The sequence below is a fragment of the Silene latifolia genome, chromosome 6, assembly GCF_048544455.1.
Source record: "Silene latifolia isolate original U9 population chromosome 6, ASM4854445v1, whole genome shotgun sequence".
Taxonomy (NCBI): domain Eukaryota; kingdom Viridiplantae; phylum Streptophyta; class Magnoliopsida; order Caryophyllales; family Caryophyllaceae; genus Silene; species Silene latifolia.
The window spans coordinates 78079376-78097254 of record NC_133531.1 but is presented as its reverse complement, the minus strand read 5'-3'; the positions used below and the strand labels follow the sequence as shown (position 1 = coordinate 78097254).

Below are 17879 nucleotides of genomic sequence, written 5' to 3'. Positions count from 1 at the left end.
ATTCTCATCATCCTTGGTTACTGGGGACGTTGTTTGGTTTAGATTCCCCAGACCCTTGACGGTTCTGCGACACGAATTTTTGGTGTGCAACACCACCTCGTAGTGTTTTCGTACTGTGCTTCCGAGGGGTAAATCCACATGCCCGAGCATAAACCTCGTAGAACTTGATTCCAGCCTCAAGGGAGGCGAAAACTGCACCAATGGTAGGTCTAAACTTGTGCTCAACCACACGCATCTAGCGCTCACCTCCATTAGGCGTGTGAGACAGAACAAGCTGATTATTTGGTTGACGATTGGGTTGCTCTTGGACAATTGGCGTAGAATGGGGTTGAGTGACAGTACTTGAGTCTGTAATACAAAAAGGAAAATACGCGTATTAGTGATCTGAAATACAACGGTGGTATTACAAAGAGTAACATTGTTACAGTAATACTAGTACTATGACAATGTAGTGACATAAGGATGGACGGGAGAACAGGAAATATGCGAAGAGGCTGGACTACAATTTAGAACAAGAAACTAAAGTACATTGAAGTAACAGTAGAACAATAGGACATCCAGAAGTGGTACAACATATGTTATATGTGCAATGGAAATGAATATATGTGATTGCGTTACTGTAACATTGATATTGTAACAAGTCGAGCACTGTAAGCATTGACGGAAACGGGAATATACAGACAGGGGAACAGGAATATACAAGACAGGGAAAGAGGTCAAATATAATGAAATTTGACCGAAATTGAACGAGAAAATCAACAAATACAAGGATATTTGACCTAATATTTAAGACAAAAGCAACTACGAGTATAATCAAAGGAAAGGAGACCGTAAATTGAAGTAGAAGTGAACGGATTTCATTAAAATTGAAGCAAATAGAAAATCGATTAACCTAAAAAACTGAAAAGCAACAGAATAAAGACAAATATAATCAAAATTGACGGAATGTGACGATAAAGCAAATCTGCGATTGTAAGCGAAGCGAGAGAAACGTAAATATGAAAATTCGATAGGAAAAACAACAAATACAAGGAGATTGCACCTAATATTTAAGAGAAAAGCAAATACGAGAATAATCAAAGGAAAGGAGACCGTCAAATTGAAGTAGAAGTGAACGGATGTCATTAAAATTGAAGCAAACATAAAATCGATTAACCTAAAAAACTGAAAAGCAACGGAATAATGAAATTACAATAGCGAATGATCACCGACATAGAATCCAGATGAAATCGCGAAAAGGAAAACTGAAAACGAAAGGATTATGGAAATTACCTGTTTGCATGTTAATGTCGGTAGAATCTGCATCCATTGTAGCAACGAGAACCTGGAAAACACACGAATTTGATTGATTTGTGAATGAATTGATAAAAGCGAGTAAAAAAACGGAACCTAGGGTTTGTTTGCTTGATTCAGAGGATTATTTTGACTTAGAGAGAGAGATAGCACTACTACAAATACAGGCTATAACAACGGTCAAAAACCGTTGTTATATAAAAAAGCGGACGTTGTTAAAGCGTCCGTTGTAAAAGGTTTTAACAACGGTTGGTTTTCTTAAGGAAACCGTTGTTAAAACTATTAACAACGGTTTTAAGTATAAAAACCCGTTGTGGAAAGTGTGACTCAATTTTGGGGGAAAAGTTATAACAACGGGTTTTAATATACAAAACCGTTGTTATAACTAAAGACAACGGGTTGTTTGTAAATAACCGTTGTTGTTTGTTCTTAAAAATAAAAAAAATTAAATTAAATATTACTAGATGCATGCATAATTACGGCCCGTTATAATTCCGATGCATGCATTATTACTGACATCACTGTGCATATGAAGGGACAATATGGAATGAGAAGGGTTAGTAATAAGATTTGAAGCAGCATTGAGAGATATGATGATGATTATGGCACAACTTCCTAACATATATATTAATTAAAAAACAACTCAACCCACACATTGCTTAGTATAAATACATTGCATTATCTCAACTAACATTTCCATTATCTCAATATATACATCTCCAAACCCTAACTGCTAAAACAAACTCCGAATAAATAACTCTACTTAATCTTTCAAAACAAACTCCAAACTCCAACAAAATGAATGATTTAATCCTTAAGACTCTTACTATGATCGAGAACAACAACAGTTTCATCCGCCGGTTCCTCCATATTGAGAAAAGTTTCAGGAGCTATCTTGCGGATGCTCGATCCGTACTAAAGGACGCCAAAGAAGATGGCTTGACGGAGCAGCAGCAGTTGCAGCTATATGACGATATAGCAACTGCTGAACGGAACCTCCAAATAGCCAAGGAGGAGAGGACGGATACGATAGAGGAGAATAAGATCCTCTATGAAAATATAAGAATTGCATTTTTATTAATGTAATTTTTTTTTTTAATTTATGTATTTATAAATATATATATATATATATATATATATATATATATATATATATATATATATTATGTTTATCTTGCTTCTTCATCTTGCTTCTTCATTGTTTTACTAACTAATTATGCGAACAATACTTAAACAAATAACATAATGGTCGATAAAAACACATACATGCAAAAGAAATAAATAGAAAAAGAAAATAATGACGATGAAACTAACAGTGACGGCGAGATTTACCTGATAAATACAGAACGTAAGAGACGATGAAATCAACAGTGACGGCGAGAAGATAAAGCGACGATGAGAAAGAGAGAAAGAGAGAAAGAGAAAGTGTGTGTTTTGTGTTTGTGTTTGTCTGCTGTGTTTGTGTTTGTGTATTAAGGGTTGTGTTTTGTGGTCGCAATGACTTGTGTTTGTGTGGTTTATAGTATGGAAGGTATTGACAACGGTTATTAAACAACAACCGTTGTCAAATATGTTTTAACAACGGTTGTAAAAAACACCCGTTGTCAAATATGTTTTAACAACGGGTTACAAAAGTAACCGTTGTGATTACTTATCACTAACTTTGCGCCAATTTTGCGCCAAATTATTAACAACGGTTGTGCATGTGTGACCGTTGTTAAAACTAATAACAACGGTTTTTATAACCATACCCGTTGTAATTAAGTTTAGTAAAATTCGCGCCATACATTCTACAACGTCTATTGTGATTTTCGTGAATAATCGCCGTTTAAAGGGGCGTTGTAGTTGCCTGGATTTGTAGTAGTGTAGAGAAAGCGAGGAAAGAGACGAGGAGAGAGAAAGTGAAACCAATTATGAGGGGAGGTTTGAATTCTTAGCTTTTATACGTTTGTTATAATTTAAGATTTAATCTCAGTAGTTGATTAGAGTAGATCTAATGGATGAGATTAAAATGCTAGACTCACCTAAGATACCTAGACTCACTTGATGCAATTTCTATATATATATATATATATATATATATATATATATATATATATATATATATATATATATATATATATATATATATATATATATATATATATATATTTTTGAAATTCACTATATTAATAGGCTCATCCATTTAATCCTCTACTTATATTTTAGTGGGTGAATTGAATTTAAATAAAATATTTTCCATGCTTCTGAGATTTTATGCGAATTGTGTTCCTCGTAGCATAATTTGGCCAAATTATACATTCAATGGACTCATCTAACCAAGCTGATTTCTAAACTTTGAAAGAATTTCGATCTTTTGCGATTTTTTGACGATAAAAGAGTTGAATTATAAGGTTCCCTCTCTCTAATTATCCAAATCCAAAATCATTTTTTCTTTTAAATTTTTTAGGATTCTTCAATAATCAACCTCATCTAGCTCAAAAGTTTTTGTGCGTCTGTTATTTCGTTTATTGAATTGTATTAGATAATGATGACACATGAATTACTTGAACAAAGATTTTTAAAGAGTTATGGCCCCGTTTTACAATTTTGTCAAGGGCCTCAAAATATTTAAGACCGGCCTTGTACGTGTTAACCTCATTTTTAACCAAAAAAAAGTATTTGACGGGTTATAACTCACGATCAGGAGTTTCTAAAGCGATCATTTTTTTTGTTTTTTCAAAATGACCGGCTATATGAGATATTCGATTTGAAAAAAATAAAGTTATGACTTTTTGAACTCGTCGTAAGAATTACGGTTAGTCAAACTTTAAACTTTGACCGACCATATCATTTTGAGGCGGGTTTCGAATGCGACTTGTTTCCTCAAGTTAATCATTCTTACTCTTTAATATATCTCCGACTTGAAAAAAAATATCGTCATTTTTGGAACTTATGATCATGAGTCGTGAATTATAACCATTCAAAGACGTTTGTTTTTTGGGTTAAAAATGAGAATATCAGGTTGGAAATGAAAAAAACAAAGTAGAAATTGGGACGTGATCACATGTATGTTCAGTTAATGTATTATACAACCGGTTGTATATGCAACTTATTCAGTGTTGTGGAGCTTCGTTACAAAGTTGTTGAGCTCTATTAACAAAATTATCGAGTTATGATACAAAGTTGTTGAGCTTAACAGAATAATTATTAAACTCAATAACTTCGTAAAATAGCTCAATAACTTGTAAAATAACTCAACAACTTTGTGTGAGAGCTCGATAACTTTGACGCGGTTGTACATAGCTATTATATAACTAGTTGTAGGATATTATTTGTGATGTTGAAGTATTTACTCTAATTTATTTGTCACAAATACTATCCTACAACCAGTTGCATAGTAGCATTGTACAACCGCCTCAAAGTTGTTGAGCTCTGTGGACAGCGGGCCGCCCACGGGGGCGCTTGGTGAGAAACGGGGAACAAGCGTTTGCATTTTGTATGGAGTCGCCACCAATTTTTATGGGAAATTGGAACCGTTCGAATACCTCGTGTCATGTCAAGACACAAAGTAGTGACATGAACACTAAGCAATCGTTACCCTTAGCATTCTATGTCTAGAATGACTCTCGTGGATGCCAATGAACACGGGTGCTCACGGAGATCTGGAGTAAGGGGTGAGGGTACGTATTAGGAAGCTCTTTTGATCGAACACCTAATCCCGCCCGCCTCGATAGCGGCCTCTACTAATGATTAGGGAAGTTATTCATACTTGATATATCGTCGGCTATATGCATGCAATGCAACATCCATGTTTTAATCCTAGCATGTGAAGATTAGACTAAGTCGGTTGACACGTAATTAGCATACAATTGGGTCGAAGTTGGAATTAGATGTTGATTTACATGTGAAAACATACAAATGATAAAAGGAATACAATAACGATAAATTACAATAATGGAAATTACATTAATTACAATGGATAGGCGATTTATGTCGAAAATACCGCTAAAACGGACAATTTGAGAAAAAGGAATAAAAGAATAAATTAAAAGAAATAACGAACAGGAATTAACGTGATATTACGGATAATAGTTAATTAATACGCAGACTAATTAATTACGTCAAGGCAGAAACGGAGTTCAGAGACAGAACTCATCCTGGAACAGGCGCAGCAGAGATCGCCCTGCGGAAGAGGCGCAGCGATTCTTGCGTCTGTTCCAAGGGTGAGTTCTGGCTGTGAAGCCGGAACTGCAAATCGTTAATGTCAATTGGTAAATTTAATGATTGATTGATACAATTACTCGAATGAAAGTGATTTAACAGGTTATTTAACATGTGAATTAGTCATGAAAACAGTAAAGCATGAATAAGACGGAAATAAGACGGATTAATTATGTGAAGGGTCGATGTTAATGAATGATTAATTAGTGACATCGGTGAATAGAACAAACTAAACATGATGAATTAATGACGAATACGTGAATGAACAGATGAAAACTATATCAATGACGAATTCCAGAAACTCAATATGAACAAATTGAATCTCTAAAATCCGAGTTTGAATATTAATGACGAAAACCCGCAAATATGGACTATTTAGGATTTTAAGTCGGATTTAAACGAATTAAACATATTAATGATGAATAAATTATATACATGTGATTATTAAACTATCATGTGAACGAATTAAAGAGAAACATACGGAAACAAACAAGAAAGACGAATTACAGAGGACGAAGAAGAAGAAAAGAAGCGAATCTGCGGCCTCACGAAGAGGCGCGGCAGAATCGCTAAGAGCTCCTTCAAGAGGCGCAGCGGTTTCTTTGCGTCTTTTCTCGATCGCCGATCTCAAAATCCGTAAAAAAAGAGTTTGAAAGACGGTTTTAGAAATCGGTTTTAACGGTGTTTTCGACATAAATCTTACATGATGATACGATAAATAAAATACAATAAATAAAGAGAATTATACACCCTCAGACTTACATGTTGACGGAACGAGATGAACTAAGAATCGACTAGTGAATGCTCGACGCGAATGCAAGGAAAGAGTGCCCTCGTAAGAGGAAAACGATTGATTAATTAAAATTGATTGAGTGTAGTTGGTCAAATTGGTCGGTCATGCAACGGAGAGGCTGGTACCCGGAAAGATCCGAGCTTACGTGGTCGAAAGTCCAAGCACGTAGGCGCCAATTAGTAAGAACGAAGTCTAGAATGCAAAGGGAGAAGAGAAGGGCGGACACTCGCGTGAGAAATATGAGGAACGAAAGCTCCTATTTATACTAATCACGTGAAGGAATAGGGTTTCGGAGACTCTTTGGAAGTGAATCTCGGAAAGATATAAAAAAGATACGTAAATCATGCAAAGAAGGGCCTGGGAAGAGGCGCAGCAGTCACTGCGTCTCTTGGAAGAGGCGCAGCACCTGTTGCGTCTGTTCCCAGGAGGTTTCCTCCTGCTGAAGAAAGATTTCCGCGTTTGAGTTATGGTAGGACGGAAATAATTCGATTATCTTGTGAATATTACGGGATATTATTTGCCAAAAGATAAAATTTATGAAATATGGAATAGAAATATCCGGAACATTCCAGAACATTCTGACTCGGGATTTAACAAATATCGAAAAATGGAGACGGTTTTTGACCGGACTCAAATGTACTCTAATTACTTGCCAAAACGACCGTATCAGGACGTAGATGACAACTAAGAGGTTGGCATTAATATTTGAGCAAACACTTGACGATAATCTTACGAACTGTCACAAATCGTTCCGCGAATCAAACATGCGGCCCAATCATCACCGGGTGGTTTGCGGGAGGTGCAGAAACGAGGTGTCTACAAGCTCTTACACAAAGTTGTTGAGCTATTTTTTACAAAGTTATTGAGTTTAATAATTATTCTGTTAAGCTCAATAACTTTGTATTATAGTTCGATAATCTATCTATATTATTAAAGGAAACTTTTTTCGAGCGATTACAGAGAGTCCAATCTTTTGAAACTACCTAAAATAATTATAATTATAAATGAAAATATATTTGGAGATAATACTAATAAGCTACTAAAATTCTATCATAATTTATGTAGATGTAATTGATTACAATTATAGTGTATATAAATTGTGGGATGTATCTCCCTACTGCGTACAGCCCATTAATGTTTGGAATCTCCAACTTGTATGAGATATTCTTAGATTAAAAGAATTAAATTAATATATTTGATAGTATTTGTAGATTAAATTTCGTCTAAACAATATAGTTAGTACACACAACTTCTAAGTTCTAATTTACGTAAAGAGTATCAATTTGATTATGTATTGGAGACTTACTCCCACATTTTATATGTATAAATAGGAGATATTGATAGCCCGAAGACGAACTTCTTTTTACGTAATTCCCCTCCCCGTAGTATATTACTCCGTAGCTTTTTTACGCATAAAACATATTCCTATATTTGTTTGATTAAAATAGGTTTACTGAATAATCTTCTTCTCTTTATCGCAGGAAATATATATGAAGACTAAAGTACGGTGCTCAGTTATTGGAGTTTCGGCCGCAGATGACTCAGGGAGGACCAATATCGAATTCTTTATATATTAGCTTTTGCTGTTGCATATCGTTATTGGGAGACTTTACGTTTTTAGCTATAATCTTTTCTAAGTTTGACAGCATAATATGTTGATGATATCGCTTTACACTTTGTTATACATCTTTTGTTCTTCTTATATGTTCTTTATAGTTTTTTTTCTTAGTTATTGTATTAATATGTACCACATATTATTTCTATACTTAATGAGTATCTTAAGTTTCGTTATTAATTTAATGATTTGTTGTTTGATAGCAGGTGTGTATGGGTACACTAAATCGAGTTAGGATGTTGACAATTGACACACATTATAGTTCGTATTCATAATTTGGTATGTGTACATGGAGGGAGCCTATTTCAATTCCTATGATTTTGTCATTACACTGTTACGCTTCGCCTTCATGATTCTTTTTTTTTTTTTTTTTTTTTGGCAGCAGTAAATAAAGTTTTACCTAACTATCCATAGCCTTACATGCAAGACGATCGGCATCATGATTAAAACGCCTAGGGACATAACTAAAAGCTAAGCAATGAAAGTAAGAAAAACAATCAGAAATCTCCTCTAAGATAGTCTTTATAATAAGTTGACGTCTCTCCATTCCTGCAAGCTGCAAAATCAAAGATAAGCAATCTGATGAAATCTCCAAATGATGCAAACCCCTTTCACAAGCCCATCGAAGCACTAAGAGCACACCAAGACCTTCAGCTTGCAAAGCAGATTCCGCCATAATTTTCTTTTCCATGCTATGGAAAATGTAACCATTTTCAGACATAGCAATCCACCCAACACCTGCCTTATCAAAACCCTTCCAACCCGCATCCACCATCACTCGCACATAACGACAATCACCAATCCGACCCACAACACAAATTGGATTACTATTGCGAACCCAATTAGCGTTATCCCTTGCTAATGATGTTGAGTTTCCTTCTAAGGCACAATCACCCTTTTTTATTTCCTTAATAGCTTGAATCCCGGTACTTACAATTTGTGACCAATGTTTAAAAAACATTATAGGATGAAAATCCACACCTTGAAAAAGAATTTGATTGCGAGTACTCCATATGCACCAAAGTGTGGCAAGAAACCGGATTTGTTGTTCCTCACGACCCTCCGATTTTTCCAGGTATACCATCCAATCAATAATCCAAGAGTCAATTTGCAAAAACGAAGTCTGATTCGTGCGAATGCCAAGTTCAGAACCTGCCCACAATCTTCGGGACACAGGACAGTCCCTAAATAAATGCTCCATAGATTCTAAGGCCATCTCTCTCCCTTTACAAAACTTACAACTCGGATCAATCTCAATATTCCGCTTCACGAAATTAATACCCACAGAGAGAGTATTAGTAAGAATCCTCCAAAGTAGAATTTTCCAAGTTGGAGGACCCGACAACTTCCATAATTTTTGTCTACAAAAAGTCAACCCAACACGACTAAGCCGTTCCTTATCCTTCACTGATCCTCTCCTTAACATAAAATCATGAAAGAGGATCCCATAACCACTCTTAACACTATATTGGCCATCACTATTATGTAACCAATAAACTTCATCTGATGTTTGTGATCGACAAATGGGTTTAGCTAGAATAGCTTTTACACTATCATCCACCAAGAAAGTATGAAGAAAAACTTCATTCCATTTTATTTCCCTGCCCTGACCATTTATCTGCAAGTCCTTAACCATCAAGTACTGAAGGCCAACACGGTCAATTCCCAGGCAATCATCCTTTGGTTCCGGATAATATCCATTCACCCATTTGTTAGTCCACACATTCATCTCAGAATCCAAACCTGGTTTCCACCCGATTTGGTTTCGCACAAAATCCAGACCATGAAGAATACTTCTAGCACCCCATGATAAGTTGTTACCATTTTGAATCACCCAGTTATCCTTCAAAACTTCTTCTCCCAACAATTTTTTCCGGAAAATGCGTGCGAAAAATGATTGATCACCAGATATAATTCTCCATGCATGCTTCCCTAGCATTGCTTGATTAAGACACTCAATATTCCTAATGCCAAGGCCGCCCTCCCTTTTCGGTAAACTAAGAAACTTATGACTACACCAATGGATTGTTCTCCCCAATCTACCACCCGCCCACCAAAAATGTGATAATAAAGAATTAATCTTATTAGTCACACTTACCGGTATTTTAAAAACCGATAGAAAGTAATTAGAGATATTTGATAGGACAGATGTGATTAAAGTTAACCTTCCCGCTGGAGTCAAAAATATCCCATTCCATGAAGAGATTCGCTTCATAACAATATCAATAAGTCCTCTGAAAAGTTCTCTCTTCGATCCTTGTAAATCAGTTGGTAACCCCAGATACTTTCCCAAACCTTTGGTTCCTTTTACTCGCAAATTCCGCATTCCACAACGTGCCCGTGCAAGTGTTGTACTAGGACTAAACAGAATCCCTGATTTATCTTCATTCATTACTTGTCCAGACACCTTGCAATACTTATTCAAAATAGCTCGTAGATTCCTCGTCGAATTTTTCCTATCATGTAAGAAGAATATCGCATCATCCGCAAAGAACAAATGAGACAATGCCTCCACACCACGGCACAACGTAATCCCTTTCAACAAGCCACGTTGTTGTGCTTTCAGTACATTACATGATAACACCTCCATGCAAAGGACGAAGAGGTAGGGGGAAAGCGGATCACCCTGCCTTAAGCCACAATGCGGTTGAAATAACCTTAATGGTGCTCCATTAAAAAGAACCTGATATGAAACTGTCGTGACGCAATTCATGATCAGAAGTATCAATATTTTCGGCACTCCAAATTTATAAAGCACAGCCCGTAAAAAATCCCACCGCACGCGATCATAAGCTTTACTCATATCAGCTTTAAAAGCATACCGCCCAGATTTCCCTTTTTTGTGTAAATTAATCTTATGTAGAGCTTCATTAGCCAAAATAATATTATCTGATATTTGCCTTCCCGGAATGAAAGCATTTTGGAAGTCCCCAACCAGATAACCCATCACTATTGCCATTCTATTTGTGATACATTTAGAGACAATACGCATGAAAACATTACACAAACTTATCGGTCGATAGTCCCCCACCGTCTCCGGGTTATCACATTTCGGAATTAAGGTAATGAAAGTCCTATTAAGTTCTTTGAGAACCATCCCCGAATTGAGAACTGACAGAACTGCCCTTGTTACATCCTTTTTAATAAAATACCAACATTTCTGGTAAAAGATAGCTGGTACTCCATCTGGTCCCGGTGATTTAAGTGCACCCATTTGGAAAACAGCAGTTCGCACCTCTTGAGCCGTAAAGGGCCGACTTAACACATCACAATCATCCCCATGAACAGTCTTATTTATCCCCATTAAGACCTCCTCCATTAAGTTTTCCCGTACAGGTCCATTATCAGTGCATGGTGGGTTATATAAATTATAGAAAGACTCATAAAAAATTTCCCCAACAAGATCCGGCTCATAAATCCAATTTCCATTACCATTCTTAATCCCTAGAATAAAATTCCTACCCGCACGCCCTTTTACCCAATTGAAAAAGTACTTAGTACAAGTATCACCTTCAATCATCCACTTTAATTTTGCCCTTTGTCGCCAAAAGACCGCAGCCACTTTAGCAAATTCCCGGACCTTATCATTAACTCTCATATACATATCATCATTACCATCATTAATAGCAGCATCCATACCTCTTTCTAATTCCGAATCAAAATCATCCCATTTCTGTTGCCACTCTTGTCTCTTATCTAAAGCCCAATGTCGTATTTCTTGTCGTACCATAGAGAGCTTTCTTGCAACTTGGTAAGCCGGCGTTCCACATAATCTTCGTTTCCAAACTTCTTTGATAAGAGATATACACTCATCATACTCCAAAATCCATGCATCCATTTTATAAGGCTTATTATTTTTATTACGGGTAAGGTGTAGATCCAACTCTATTGGTGCATGATCCGATATTTGTATAGGAAAATGTTTTATTCCCGTCTCCGGAAAAGGCATAAACCAATCCTTAGAACCAAACGCCTTATCAAGCCTTTCATAAACTCGTTTTTGCCCTTTGCGATTATTACACCAAGTGTATCGTGGCCCTTTAAAAGGGATGTCCACCAATTGATTGTTGATCTTCCATTGATTGAACTCCACTGCCCCACTAATAGGTCTTGTGTTTAAACTTAGTTTATCACTTCCATACTCGACTTGATTAAAATCCCCAAAGACAAGGAACGGATGTACAAGCGTAGCTAAACAATCTTCCAAATCCTCAAGCACCGAACTTCGTAAATGAAAAGACGGAGCACCATAAAAAAGCACCAAGTACCACAACCGACCATTACATTTTTCTACTAATAATACGATAAAATTATTACAAGTCAAAATGGGACGTAACTTGGCCTCATGCCTCCATCCTACCCATAGCCCCCCCGAGCTCCCATTGGCATCAATGCCTACAAAATTATGGAAGCCAAACTGCCTAAACAAAGGAGAAATACAACTAACATTACATTTAGTTTCAACCAAAAAAAGAAAATCATGTGATGAATCAGAAGAGACCTCAATCTCCATGTCGAAAAATAAAGAACTCAACCCCCCTCCCTACGGTTCGAGGAGTGTGCAGCTCACTACCATAGCATCTTCTTTTAGCCAATTGAGAAAGATAGTCCTTAGCACTACCAATAGATTCAACAGCCTTCTCTGGAACCAAGCCTTCATTAACCTCAGAGCAGCATTTTCTTTTTTTCGCCACCAGAACAGCTTCCCTATTATCCCCTTCCACCCCAGGTTTGGAATAACAATCTGCTAAACCCATCAGACTATCTGAAATGCTAGCAGCTTTCTTGCCATCATCCATCATAGCAATCAATCTGGCTGAGAGTGTTCCATAAGACGGGAAATCAAAGAGCTTAGCCTTCTTCAACGCAGAACCCTCACCAACATCTAAACCTGATAAATGGCCACCTTTCACGTCCTTCCAGAGTTCTTTTAATGGCTTAACAGCAGCCATCTTTGTTTCCAGTTCCTTATCCTTCCTGATAAGTGCAGCAGGAGTCACTGATAGCACCACCTCAGTCCCAGCAGGTTGAACAGAACTCACCACCCCTCCCTCCACAGACTGAGGGATACCATTTAAACACAAATCAGTATTAACTTCAGTCCCAGTTCCTTCATCCATCTGTTCAGAGCTTGTCATGAGGTTAATAGCAGAACTGTGATGGAAAGGAGAGGACTCATTTGAAGGAGTCCTCCCATCACCAGGCTGAATCATCCAGCTACTCGGATACGAATCAGACTTCCCTGCCCCCTCAAGTGGTTCTTCTTCAAAATCAGAACTGATAACGATAGCATTATTTGGACTGTTACCTGCCACATCAGAAACAATGGGGTCCCTAATACCACCCTCAGGAACATCATTTTCTCCCAAACCAACCTCAGGATAATGATACGTAATTGGAAACCCCTCAGGGGGTGGATCAAACGTCTGATTATACCCACGATCGTCATCCAACACCCTAACCCACTCAATGTCACTTTCAACACGTTTTAAAATTGCCTCTTGTAACCTTAAATCACGATCCAACGTTCTCCTTTGACGATTAGTACCAGCATAAATAACGTATGGGTCAGCTACCTGCATCTGTTGTAGCGGCACCGTGCACACCAAAGAACTTTGTTCCCCGGACTCTTAAAATCCTCAAAGACACTAAAATACATCTCCCGATTTGCATTACTCCCCTCCCCACTAACCAACCACCAGCACCTAACCTCCTTCCCTGCTGATCCTGCCTCCCACCAGCACCACTCCCTTCTCCCACAGCTTCATTATTCATTTGTAAACCATTTTCAGCAAACCCAGCCGTCCCTATATTCTGATTCCCAGAAATCCCAACCCCACCAGCAGCTCCTTCTCCCATCACAACATCTTGATTCTGTCCCTCTGTGATTCCCTGGCCTAATGGATGACCATACCCTCCCTGAACCTGAACACCTCCTTCCTCTCCCAAGTGCACAGCCCCAAAGCCAACTTGGAACACCACAGGTCCAGCAAAAGGTTGCGCTGTGACCGCAAAACTCATACACAAGATTTACCACCGGTGTTGTCCCCAAGTCAAATTCCACCGCCCTTTCTCTGGTACGCCTCCCTGGATTCTCATAAGCCAGCCGTCTATCTCCCAAATGTAGTCTGGAAGAAATATACCTTGTAGTAGAAGGTGTTGCCCTCAAATCCAAGTGAAACATTGTGTGGCTACTGTTCGCCTGAAAAACCACAAACCCTCTTTCAACTGACCTATCCAACATTCCATTCACCGCCGACACCACTGACATCATATTTTCCCGACACTGTGACCCCTTATGTCCAATCTTACCACATCTAATACAATACTTAAACACTTCCTCATATTTAAATTGGACCCACAAAAGGTGACCATCATCCATAGCAAGGAAAAAACCTGGCATCAGTGGCTCATTAAGTTTCAGACAAACCCTTAACCTAAGATAATCATTCCTAGGCAAAATTTCAAATGGTTCGATATTATAGTGATGACTCAAAAGTTTTCCTGCCACATGAGCCACATGCATGTTCAAACACTCAAAAGGTAAACCACAAACCCTTACCCAAAGCTCAGCATAAGGAAAGCGAACTGTCCTAGGTATGGTATCTGGGTACCATTTAGCAAAAACCAGAACTGCCCCATCAAACGTAGCCGTACTCCTAGCCAGGAGTCCCTCAAGATCATTAGCACTCTCACAATGAAAAACATAAATCTCCCCCATTCTGAACACCGTAATCTTGCCATCAGTACTCCATTTCTTCCTAATCATATCATTAAGTAAGTCATCTTCAAAAAGCCTATAATCCACAAGGAAACCTAAACAACAATTACCCCAAAACTCCCTTGATCGTCCCAACTCAGCTGGGACCACATTAATGACTCCCCCGACCTCGGAAATCTCCAAAGATTTGCATGCAAAGGGTTATTTGGGTTAAACTCAGCATTTTGAAAAGGTTGATGATAATTTTGATGATGATAAATATTCTGATGAACATCTGCTTCAGGACGTTCATTATTTCCAAAACGCCCAAACTGTGATTCAAAATCCATTGGAAAAGAAGATGATTTTTGTGTAGCTGGAGGATGATTATTACTCAGATGATTATTAAACTTGAAGTAGGAAGATGAAGATTTGAATTTGGATGGTGAAAACTTCCCCATCTTAATAGCTTATATATACTGGATGAGGAAACCCTAATGCATGCAGAAGTTAGGGTTAACGCTTCCTCTCCCCAATCCCACCAAAAGCTGCAGGTTTTGATTGGGATAGCTTGTTAAAGCCACTCAAGGCACCTCAATCGCCAATTAAATGGGTTAAATGGCAATGATTATAATATTAAAGAAAGATTTTTGGGTTTAAAAGTTTTTGATTAAGACTAGACATAAGCATCTAGCCAATAGAAATTAAAATGAAGAAAACGTTAATTGTAATTTAAACAATCAACCAATAAATTAACAGGGAAGTAATGATTAGGAAATTTTTTAGAAGCGTTTTTTGTATAGATTTGTCAGAGAAAATCTAGGGTTCTTCACAGCCCAATAGATAAACAAGGAAGATGCAGAGTTTTTGTTTTGTTTTTGATATTTTAAAAAGTGGTTTTTGGAAAACCCTGTGCTCTCAGAATCGAGAGAAAAAGCTCTCTCTAGAGAAGAGAGAGAAGTAACTCATAATGCCTTCATGATTCTTGAAGGCTTCATATATTCAAGGGCTCTTTCCATAAATATGTACGGAGTATTATTTACGGTTTTAATGGTTTGTACCCTTATCTAAGTTAAACATTCAATCCTCTTTAATCACGAGACAATCAATATATGATCAGTTTAGCAAGTTTTTGAATTGTTAATATATCTATTACTATACGGATATACGAGTTTATGATTTTTTTAATACATTTTATCTTTTTTATTATTAATTCTAAAGATGTGTCAACTGCCATGTATAGTTGCTAAACTGTCTTTCATAAATGCTAAGAATTAACTTGGCTAATCTATATGTACATGGCTTTTACAAAACTACAGCTTTCAAAGAGCAATGAATTGTTTATATACCATAGATATAAAAAAACAAAACCAAACACATTCAAACATCCTCAATTAAGGTGTAGGAGAGTAATCTCCACCGATGGCAGACTTCGTCGTCTTGCTTTTCACCCTTTCTATCTACATTCTTTTCGCAAGAGCGTAAGTACACCTTGTTATTGCCACCCGGCGGCTCGTATGTGCCAGCGGTCTTTGGAAGTCAGTTGTGATGGTGAAGCTGGTGCAAAAGCTCGTTATCCATATTCCGTTTTACTCCACACTATCTTAAGTTTATTAGTTTGTATTACTGATATCGTTTTAGCTTTAATTAGTGGATGTATTATGGGCTCGGAGAGTCTGAACCTTATGTAATACGTCTTTTCCCCACTGTCAAAAAAAAAAAAAAAAAAAAAAAAGACACATCCTCAATTATCTAAAAACGAAACTGTCTTTTTCATACGAAGTACAATTTTGTTAGTCCTCATATATACTGTTTGATTATGCATGCTTTTGTTTGTTCATTCAATATTGGTTACATAAAAGTATAAAACTAACCTTCAATACAATGTATTCATTTCCAATTTTCCAACGAAAATGGAGTCGGAAAAAAAAAATATTACGGAAGTTGCTTAAGAGATTAATTTAGTGATTGTAGGTTAGAATTCCTATACAACTAATCTTTATGACTATAATAACCATATTATCAAAACGTATGCATATATTCTCATGCATACCGTTATTATATAGGATCACAACTATAAGCTCAGTTCAGCAAAATTAAGGTAAAAAACAAGGCTTTGGATTATTATTACTCCCTACGTCCCGGTCATTTGTTGTCCTTTGGTTTTGGCACAAAGACCAAGAAAAGACAAGAGAGCAAATAGCTAAATGACAAGTGGAACAAATTGAGTGTGAATGATCAAATTACTCATCAAGTTCATTTTTAAAATAGAAAGGACAACAAGTGACTGAGACACCCCAAAATAGAAAAGGACAACTGTTTCGGGTGTAATTTCGGAGCAGGTTTTGTGACCACATAAGCTTGTAGAATGATGTCGTTGCTATGAACAAACTGAGGGCTCGGCTTGGTACCGAGCGTACTCACTCCGACGCTCAAGTCAGTAAACTTAAAGAGATAAGTTGTGTGTTAACTTGGCAAAGTATATTGTAGAGAGATAAGGGAGTTTATACCAGTTTATTCAGTTAGTTTTAGGATCCTTTTCTCAATGAGAGAAGTTGAGTATTTATAAACTTTCACCTTTTGTCACGTAGTGGCCAAGTGGCCAAGTGGCTAGCAGGTGGAAAGACTGTCTTACCCTCGGCCGAGGGACCCATGACAGGCCGGCAGGCCTTGTTGACTCCATGCCGAGGGAACTGGATGTGAGTACGCGGATATGCCTCTCGGCCGGCTAGTTGCCGAGCCGAGACCCAAGTGACAGGCCGATAGGCTTTGTCGGTTAGGCTGTTAATATGTTGACTTGCTGTCTTTTAGCTTTGACCTTGCTCAATATGTTGACTCGGTCAGCGGGTGCAGAATATGCTCCATCAATTTGCCCCCAGCGTAGTCTATGTCGTGGTATGGACTTTCGATGAGTGTTGAGCGTATTCTGCGCATGTTGAACTTCTTCCTCGGCTTGGTTCTGTTCAGGCCGTACCATATCCCCCCTCCACATGGTTGTGTAATGGACATCGAATGTGGAAAAGGAAACGGCGCTGGCCGAGACCAAGGTTGAGAGTGTCGTGTGCTTTTGATTGCCTCCGGCCGGTGCTGCCAAGCTTGGTTGATCAGCTGGCCGTTAGCAAGTAGATACCAAGGAGCGTGTCGAAGAAGATTGGTTACTGTGTGTCGATTGACATTCCGTGGCTGCATGCTTGACACGTGGCCTGGTGCTGATTGGTGGACGCTTCATGGGCTTTTGCTCTGATTGGTCCACTGAATGGTCTTTGCTCTATAAA

General features: G+C 37.7%; 1 protein-coding gene across 1 annotated transcript; it reads right to left on the bottom strand.

The window, feature by feature from the left end:
* Positions 1-8304: 8304 nt before the first annotated feature.
* Positions 8305-11742, bottom strand: LOC141588255 (uncharacterized). The gene has a single exon (XM_074409706.1). The coding sequence runs from the start codon at positions 11740-11742 to the stop codon at positions 8305-8307; it is 3438 nt and encodes a 1145-aa protein (XP_074265807.1).
* Positions 11743-17879: the final 6137 nt, after the last annotated feature.